The 10,000-nt window shown below is 41.1% G+C and overlaps 1 protein-coding gene across 1 annotated transcript in view; it reads left to right on the top strand.

The window, feature by feature from the left end:
* LOC143291531 (transmembrane channel-like protein 1) overlaps positions 1-10,000 on the top strand; it is a 40,639-nt gene that overhangs the window by 5,450 nt on the left and 25,189 nt on the right. The window contains exons 3-4 of the mRNA XM_076601434.1: positions 5,890-5,965; positions 9,033-9,114. Coding sequence (XP_076457549.1) covers positions 5,890-5,965; positions 9,033-9,114 — 158 coding nt within the window. The remainder of the gene's footprint in view (positions 1-5,889; positions 5,966-9,032; positions 9,115-10,000) is intronic.

Here is a 10,000-nt window from a genome sequence, read left to right as displayed (position 1 = left end):
ATGTGCAGACCTGCTAGTGCCTGAACACCCTTCGTGTGTAAATGCAAGCAGAAGATCAAATACGAGGGTCATTCAATAAATAAGGTGAATTTTTCGGTATAAGGACTTCTGATACAGATAGAAGCTTACTTTTTTTTCCTTTTTTTTCAACATAGTCTCCCAGCACTGTCACACACTTTTCCCATCTGTGCACAAGCTTCCGTATTCCCTCAGCGTAAAAATCTTTGGACTGATGTCTCAGCCAGTCGCTCACAACACTTTTGACTTCATCGTCACTTTCAAACTTCGTGCCTCTCGTGAACGCTTTCAAGGGACCAAACAGCTGAAAGTCTGAAGGGGCAAGGTCTGGGCTGTAAGGGGGATGAGGGAGCAGTTCCCAGCCCAGCTCGTTGATGGTCTGCACCGTTCGGGCTGCTGTGTGAGGCCCTGCATCTTTGGCACCCACCGGCAGCTGACCTTCGAGTAGCCAAGGTCATCATGGACAATTTTGTGTGCTGTCCCAACAGATAAGCTCAAAGTCCTTGCAATGTCATCCACTGTCAGCCTTCTGTCAGACTGAATGAGGTCATTGACTGATTCGATCACCTCAGGAGACCTCACTTCTGTAGGCCTTCCAGGCCTGTCTTCATCCTCAACACTGCTCCGTCCTTCTTTAAACAATTTAGCCCACTTGTAGACATTTTTTCGGCTGAAACATGTGGCACCATACACAGTTGACATTCTCCTATGAATTTCAACTGGTTTGCACCCTTCAGCAACCAAAAACTTGATAACTGACCGCTGTTCAATCCTGGAGCATGCTTCTTGGTCGGTCATCTTTGTTAATCGCCAAAACTCTCAAAGTTTTTTTTAATCTGCAAAACAAATTAAATCCATGTGAAAAAGAAGTAAAACAATTTTTTTTTTTTTTAAGTAAGCTTCTATCTGTATTAGAAGTCCTTATACCGAAAAATTCACCTTATTTATTGAATGACCCTCGTATGCACGTTAAAGATCCTGTAATCCATGTGTCAGCGTTCGGTGGGTTATGGAAACAAGAAAATACCCAGCATGCACACCCCCGAAAACGGAGTATGGCTGCCTACATGGCGGGGTAAAAACGGTCATACACGTAAAAGCCCACTCGTGTGGATAAGAGTGAACGCAGAAGAAGAAGAAGGCATACGTTCTGAAAAGGTTTGCAATTGATTGGGATTTTATATAAAACTTTGGAAACTTCTCATGGTTCACAGATTACAGTGTTTGCAGGTGAGCGTCTTTGTTTGGTAGACCTGCATTTTTCTTTTCAAGGGTACAGACAATTGGAATATAAGTTCCTTTCGTTCCACTTACACTTTTCGTTCTTGTCAAATAAATATTGAATCAAATATTTTTACAGAGGCTTCGTGTTCCTGTCAAGTACCAGACTGTTGTTGATAGCTACAAACACGCATGTGTTGATGATATCAAAGAATTTATGATATTACTGCATAGTCTAGAGGTGTGCATGTTCTTTCCGAGCCAAAACTTTTTTCATCTCATCCACGGCGTCGGCAACGTTGATCTTTGTAATTCTAATCTGACGGAAAATTCATGAATTGTACATTTTAGCTTGTTTCATTAGCTCCCTCCGCAAAACCTGCCTGTTTTTTTTTGTTTGTTTTTTTTAAATAATTAGCGAATTTGCTTACCTTTTCTTTTGAAATTTAGCATTTGGCCTTCTTTTCAACGTTCTCGTTCTCTGTATCAATCTTCTTTGATGTAAATCACCCATAACTGACAAATCAGTTTAAGTTGAATTCACCTTAGTATCAGACGGGTGTATTCTTTTTTTCCTTTTTTTCTTTTCTTTTTTCTCGTCATCATGAATTTTTCATTATAGCATTCAACACACAACACGCAGCATATGACTCAAACAGAAAGTCATAGCGAAGAAACTAAATGTCAGAACTCAAATTCTCAAGGCCTGATCATCGCGTTGGATTTGGGGGATGATTTTTTTTTATATGTATATACAGAAGGTATAGTGTAGCGTATATGGATTATTCGACACGCTTTGACGCCTCCTTGAAACTGAAAACTGAATAACTGAAAACATAAATCAAATAAACGTTAAAAATTGGCGGGGTAGCGCTTGACGACTCCTTTCTGTGAGGTTCGTTCCAATTTATCGCATACGTTCAGAGGAAGTCCACGAACTTGGCATTCCACCTCTTCCCTTTTCATCTTCACGCTTGACTCCCCTTGAGCGGGAGCGCTGGTCTTAGCGCTGTGGATGGTGGGGCCTACCTGTTCAGTTTTTCAGCTTCAGGGAGGTGTCCTCGCGTACGGACTGATCCGTACGTACGCTACACCACACACTCGGTATATCCACCACATAATCTGCTGCAGATAGAAGGAGAAGAATGTCAATGATGATAATGATACTAATGATAACAAAAATAATGATGATAACAATGTAATAATGATAATAATAATGATAATGATGATGATGATGATAATAATGACAATAATAATAATAATAACAACAACAATAACAATACGAAGAAGAAGAAGGAGGAGGAGGAAATATAGAAATAGATAATATCTAGAATATAATCATTTCTTGAAATTCAAACAGAAAGCAGGAGATGCCAGACATTGATTATTTTGCATACAGCACATGCGATGGTCAGGCCTTGAGAGCCTTCCCAAGGTTTGTGTAAAATGTTATCTTACATTGAAATAAAATAATTAAACAAATTAAACTAATGCCAATAAGTTTGTTTTTTTAATGTTTAACTCTCTCCATACGAACGGCGAAAGAGACGACGTTAACAGCGTTTCACCCCAATTACCATCATCAAAATATTGCAAGCGGAAGGCTCTTATACTGAAGACGTGAATGTTGGCAAAGAATACCACAATTCTGACGACGGAAGCTAAAGGTTGGGTCATTCAGACACCCACTGGACATCCGAGGGGTCTGTGTAGAGGAGAAGAGAGGACTGGCCGTACTGAGTGAGTTAAAAAGTATTTGTATTAGCCTTTTCGTCGCAACAGATTTCTCTGTGTGAAATTCGGGCTGCTCTCCCCAGGGAGAGCGCGTCGCTACACTGACAGCGCCACCCATGTTTTTGGATTTTTTCTGCCTGCAATTTTATTTCTTTTCCGAATACACTTTAATAGACATTAGACATTATATTTGATACTGAGAGTATCAGTATCAGTAGCTCAAGGAGGCGTCACTGCGTTCGGTCAAATCCATATACACTACACCACATCTGCCAAGCAGATGCCTGACCAGCATCGTAACCCAACACACTTAGTCAGGCCTTGAGGGGCAAATATATATATATATATATATATATATATATATATATATATATATATAATTTTAAAAAATCTAAAAAATTAAAATTTAATAATAATAATAATAAATAAATAATAAATAAAAATATAATATAATATAAAAATTTTAAAATAAAATACAAAAAATTGATTAATTAAAAATTATAGATAAATACATAAAAAAAAAAATAATATTTAACTCACTCAGTACGGCCAGTCCTCTCTTCTCCTCTACACAGACCCCTCGGATGTCCAGTGGGTGTCTGAATGACCCAACCTTTAGCTTCCGTCGTCAGAATTGTGGTATTCTTTGTCAACATTAACCTCTTCAGTATAAGAGCCTTCCGCTTGCAATATTTTGATGATGGTAATTGGGGTGAAACGCTGTTAACGTCGTCTCTTTCGCCGTTCGTATGGAGAGAGTTAAAAGGCGCAAAAATATAGTTAACGGAAAGATGCGTAGAAGGCAAATCACTAACAAAACGAGAACAAAAATGGTCCACGCCCACACTCAGAGAACTCTCGCGCACCAACACACGCGCGCATACTCACACAAACGTGGAATTTGTGTTAATCGGAACAATAACATCCCTATATTTTACTTCCATGTTGCGATGTTACTGTTTTTTTGCTGTTGTTCTTTGTTTGGTTGGTTGGTTGGTTGTCGTTGTTTTTGTTCGTCTGTTTGTTTCTTTGTTGTTGTTTTTTGGGTGTTTTTGTTTTTTTGTGGTTTTTTTTGTTTTGTTTTTTTGTTGTTGTTGTTGTTTTTGTTTTTCGGGAGGGGGGGGGGTTGTTCTTGTTTTGGGTGTTTTTTTTTATTCGCTGATGTCCACAATGCACTGGCACGGTCGTGGTGTTTTATTGCATTTGTTGACTCACTTGTGTAAACAAAGTGAGTCTATGTTTTAACCCGATGTTCGGTTGTCTGTGTGTGTGTGTGTGTGTCTGTGTGCCTGTGGTAAAACTTTAACATTGACATTTTCTCTGCAAATACTTTGTCAGTTGACACCAAATTAGGCATAAAAATAGGAAAAATTCAGTTCTTTCCAGTCATCTTGTTTAAAACAATATTGCACCTATGGGATGGGCACACAAAAAAATAAAAAATGAAGCCTAATTATATGCAAACTGCATTTACTGTTGTATTCATATTTTTTGTATTCTCTAAACTTGGCACTTTGATCTGATATTCTGACACAACAACAAGAGCAGTCATTATTATCATTTTTTGTTCAAACAGGAACTTCTTTTGCTAAGCATGGAAGTTTTATTTATTTTGCAAACGTTTTGGTGCAGGTGGTAAAAAAGGGAAATTACTCTGTTATTAATGCTAGGGGACTTAATTTGCTTTAAACTGATCTTTCTCATCTTAAACATTACATTTTGAAATTATACTCAATACATAAAAAGCTTGGATTTTTTTTAAGTGTATCACAAGTGAGTCTTGAAGGCCTTGCCTCTCTTGTTTTCTTTTGTTTTTGTCCTGGTTTTCTTTTGTTGTTGTTGTTGTTGTTTTTGTTTGTTTGTTTCTTTCGGGGGGGGGGGGGGGGTTGTTGTTGGTAGTGTTGTTGTTTTTACTTTGTTTTTGTTGTGTGTGTGTGTGTGCGCGCGCGTGTGTGTGTGTGTGTGTGTGTGCGTGCGTGTGTGTGTGTGTGTGTGTGTGTGTGTGTGTGTGTGTGTGTGTGTGTGTTCTGGTTTTCATATCAGTTTTCTAATCAGCGTGGATCGATTATTCCACGGCTAAATTCCCCGGGGACAACTCGTGCTGCCGTTGCTTTTTTTTCTCTGTCTCTCTTTTTGTATGCGACAAAGCTACACGCGTGCTGTACACGATATATCGCTGTCGTATCGTCAAAAAATCAACTGCACAGAATAAATGAATCTTACCTTTGAGGCCAGTAAAGTTGTTCACAGATCTGCAGTGGAAGGAGTTGTTCTTGGATGTTGGTCAGAGGAAGGGAAGCATCAGCAGGATTTTGTTGTTTTTCCTGCTTGAACTGTGGTGTGTGTGTGTGTGTGTGTGTGTGTGTGTTGTGTGTGTGTGTGTGTGGATGTGGCTGTGGCTGTGTGTCTGTTTTATTGTTGGTGGTGTCATTATTGTTGTTGTTGTGTTGCGGGTGTTGATAATGATGACCATGTTGCAGTCTGGCCCGCTCTTTCATAGAAAACATACACACTGGTCATTCACACACATGCATAGCCAAACACCCTCTACCTCATTTTCCGACCAGAAGTCGGCCTGGTAATCAGGGTTGGCGAGTTTCTTCAGTTCCAGTTCGCGGGACCTCTCCACGAAGAGGTAGATGACGTAGGTGCTTGCTGCCAGAAGAATGACGATCAGCACGTTGGCCAGGACCCGTAGGAAGATCAGCAAGTACCTGGTAGCAAGGGCATTCGTGTGTTTCATAACCACAGTGTGTGTGTGTGTGTGTGTGTGTGTGTGTGTGTGTGTGTGTGTATTGTGTGTGTGTGTGTGTGTGTGTGTGTGTGTGGCTGTGGCTGTGTGTCTGTTTTATTGTTGGTGGTGTCATTATTGTTGTTGTTGTGTTGCGGGTGTTGATAATGATGACCATGTTGCAGTCTGGCCCGCTCTTTCATCGAGAAGCACGAGGGGAGGTTGTCCAGAGGACGGGGCTATCAGCAGAAAGGACAACAGGTGAGTCCTTCCCTCCGCTGACTTCTTCTTCCTTCTGCTAACTTCTTCTTCCTTCTGCTAACTTCTTCTTCCTTCTGCTAACTTCTTCCTTCCGTTAACTTCTTCTTCCTTCCGCTAACTTCTTCTTCTGCTACCTTCTTCTTCCTTCTGCTAACTTCTTCCTTCCGCTAACTTCTTCTTCCTTCTGCTAATTTCTTCTTCCTTTTGCTAACTTCTTCCTTCCGATAACTTCTTCTTCCTTCTGCTAACTTCTTCTTCCTTCTGCTAGCTTCTTCTTCCTTCTGCTAACTTCTTCCTTCCGTTAACTTCTTCTTCCTTCCGCTAACTTCTTCTTCCTTCTGCTAACTTCTTCTTCCTTCTGCTAACTTCTTCTTCCTTCCGCTAACTTCTTCTTCTGCTACCTTCTTCTTCCTTCTGCTAACTTCTTCCTTCCGCTAACTTCTTCTTCCTTCTGCTAACTTCTTCTTCCTTCTGCTAACTTCTTCCTTCCGCTAACTTCTTCTTCCTTCTGCTAACTTCTTCCTTCCGTTAACTTCTTCTTCCTTCCGCTAACTTCTTCTTCTGCTACCTTCTTCTTCCTTCTGCTAACTTCTTCCTTCCGCTAACTTCTTCTTCCTTCTGCTAATTTCTTCTTCCTTTTGCTAACTTCTTCCTTCCGATAACTTCTTCTTCCTTCTGCTAACTTCTTCTTCTTCCTTCTGCTAGCTTCTTCTTCCTTCTGCTAACTTCTTCTTCCTTCTGCTAACTTCTTCCTTCCGTTAACTTCTTCTTCCTTCCGCTAACTTCTTCTTCTGCTACCTTCTTCTTCCTTCTGCTAACTTCTTCCTTCCGCTAACTTCTTCTTCCTTCTGCTAATTTCTTCTTCCTTTTGCTAACTTCTTCCTTCCGATAACTTCTTCTTCCTTCTGCTAACTTCTTCTTCCTTCTGCTAGCTTCTTCTTCCTTCTGCTAACTTCTTCTTTCCTGTAACTTCTTCCTTCTACTAACTTCTTCCTTCCGGTAACTTCTTCCTTCCGCTAACTTTTCTTCCTTCTGGTAACTTCTTCCTTCTACTAACTTCTTCCTTCCGGTAACTTCTTCTTCCTTCTGGTAACTTCTTCCTTCCGCTAACTTCTTCTTCCGTCTGGTAACTTCTTCTTTCCGCTAACTTCTTCTTCCTTCTGCTAACTTCTTCCTTCCGCTAACTCCTTCCTTCCGCCAACTTCTTCTTCCTTCTGCTAACTTCTTCCTTCTGCTTACTTCTTCCTTCTGCTTACTTCTTCTTCCTTCTGCTAACTTCTTCTTCCTTCTGCTAACTTCTTCCTTCCGCTAACTTCCTTCTGCTAACTTCTTCTTCCTCCCGGTAACTTCTTCTTTCCGCTAACTTCTTCTTCTTTCCGGTAACTTCTTCCTTCCGATAACTTCAGTCACACTGACTCTATTTATCTGTCAGTATATTCTCTCTCTCTTTCTCTCTCTCTCTCTCTCAGACTGAGCCCTCGTTACTCTCCCCTTGTCCGATGTGCGGGCATTCAAGGGAGGATGAGTTACATTTTTTGTTTAGTTGTAAAGCTTATGACGATATTCGAGAAAAATGTGTTGTATTTAAAACAAATTCAGCAAAGTATGAAGATATTTTTGGAGTGCTTAATTTAAATCAGGAAACTTCACTACAGTCACTTGCAAAATATATTGCAGAAGCGAATAACATGCGACGAAAAAAAACTCAACAATAATAAAATAGTATCAGGTGTTGCTCATTGTGAAAAGTGAAATCTGTGTTGTCACTCTCATATGGAAAATATTATGTTATACATTTATATATGTTTTTGTTTTTATTTCTCTCTACATGCCATTACTTTGAATGGATGGTCGAACTGCACTTTGTTGCACAGATTGATTGATTTCGTTTTGGTTTTGGTTTTCATCAATATTATTACTATTGATGCATGTTGTTATTTGTATTATGAACCCCCATGTCATTAGGGCTGTAAAGCTATTGACATTAAAGTGTTCAGTGTTCAGTGTTCAGTGTTCTCTCTCTCTTTCTCTCCTTCCTTCTCTCTCTATGCTTTTTTTTCCTTTTTTTCATGCATGTGTGTTTTTCTCGCCTGTCCATTTACAAGAAGCTGTGGCCAACTGAAGTACGCAATATGGTAGGTATATGTTATGACATAGTATGGCATGGCATGGCACAGCATGACATGGCGTGGTTTTGTTCTCTCTTTATCTGTCTCCAACAGGGAGAGGAGGAGCAAAGTATCTGTTTAAGATAAGATAAGATATGGACACTTATATAGCGCCTATCCAAGTTCGGAGACCAAGCTCTAAGCGCTTTACAAACACGGGATCATTTGCACAACAGGCTGCCTACCCGGGTAGAGCCGACTGACGGCTGCCGTTAGGCGCTCGAGTCATTCGTTTCCTGTGTCGTTCAGATTTCAGGCACGCACACATACACACCCAGACAGACATGTAACTTTTTTTTTACGTGTATGACTGTTTCATTTATTTACCCCGCTATGTAGGCAGCCATACTCCGTTTTCGGGGGTTTGCATGCTGGGCATGTTCTTGTTTCCATAACCCACCGAATGCTGACATGGATTACAGGATCTTTAACGTGCGTATTTGATATACTATGTGCGTATACACACGACGGGGGCTCAGGCACTTGCAGATCCGCACATATGTTGACCTGGGAGATCGGAAAAATCTCCACCCTTTACCCACCAGGCGCTGTTATCGAGATTCGAACCCGGGATCCTCAGATTCAAACTAAAGTCCAACGCTTTAACCACTCGGCTATTGCGCCCCTCTCTCTCTCTCTCTCTCTCTCTCTCTCTCTCTCTCTCTCTCTCTCTCCCCCATCCTCCCCTGTCATAAGAACCTCACGTAAAAGTACATTAAAATGCCAGTTTTCATTAGTATTATCATTATTGTTATTATTACCTAATGGACACTATTATTTCTTTTAAGTTTTGTTCGGACACACGTGTCCCCCCACAGAATGCCGGCCAGCTGTTGTATCGATCACCCCGTGTCCCTTGTTTTCCTCATGAACGCCTGCTCCCCCTGTCTGTTCCCCAGCTGCTGAAACAGCTCAAGCGATCCTGGAACAACCTGGAGAACTGGATCACCCCGTGGGAGATGAAGATCAAACGGATTGAAAGTGGGTCCGCTTTCTGTCAATGATGGTGGCTGATTTTTTTTTTCTTTTCTTTCTCTTCCTAACCCTGTTTCTCTGTGCTCCTGTCTCTGTCATTTACTTTCTCATTTTCTGTCTCTCTCTCTCTGTTTCTGTCTCTGTCTCTTGTTTCTGTCTGTCTCTCTGTCTCTGTTTCTGTCTGTCTCTCTGTCTCTGTCTCTTGTTTCTGTCTGTCTCTCTGTTTCTGTCTCTGTCTCTTGTTTCTGTCTGTCTCTCTGTCTGTCTCTTGTTTCTGTCTGTCTGTCTCTGTTTCTGTCTGTCTCTCTGTCTCTGTTTCTGTCTGTCTCTCTGTCTCTGTCTCTTGTTTCTGTCTGTCTCTCTGTCTCTTGTTTCTGTCTGTCTCTCTGTCTCTGTTTCTGTCTGTCTCTCTGTCTCTGTCTCTTGTTTCTGTCTGTCTCTCTGTCTCTGTCTCTGTCTCTTGTTTCTGTCTGTCTCTCTGTCTCTGTCTCTTGTTTCTGTCTGTCTCTCTGTCTCTGTTTCTGTCTGTCTCTCTGTCTCTGTTTCTGTCTGTCTCTCTGTCTCTGTCTCTTGTTTCTGTCTGTCTCTCTGTCTCTTGTTTCTGTCTGTCTCTTGTTTCTGTTTGTCTCTCTGTCTCTGTTTCTGTCTGTCTCTCTGTTTCTGTCTGTCTCTCTGTTTCTGTCTGTCTCTTGTTTCTGTCTGTCTCTGTTTCTGTCTCTGTCTCTTTTTTCTGTCTGTCTCTCTGTCTCTGTCTCTTGTTTCTATCTCTCTCTGTCTCTGTTTCTGTCTCTGTCTTTCTCTCTCTCTCTCTCTCTCTCTCTCTCTCTCTCTCTCCAATCCCCACCCCACCCCCCAACCCTCCTCCCCCACCTTGGGTAGGCTCTCAACGCCT

This window comes from Babylonia areolata, chromosome 1 (genome assembly GCF_041734735.1).
Source record: "Babylonia areolata isolate BAREFJ2019XMU chromosome 1, ASM4173473v1, whole genome shotgun sequence".
In the NCBI taxonomy this organism is placed as follows: Eukaryota; Metazoa; Mollusca; class Gastropoda; order Neogastropoda; family Buccinidae; genus Babylonia; species Babylonia areolata.
Note: the sequence above shows the minus strand (reverse complement) of the source record. Positions and strands in the feature narration are given on the sequence as shown.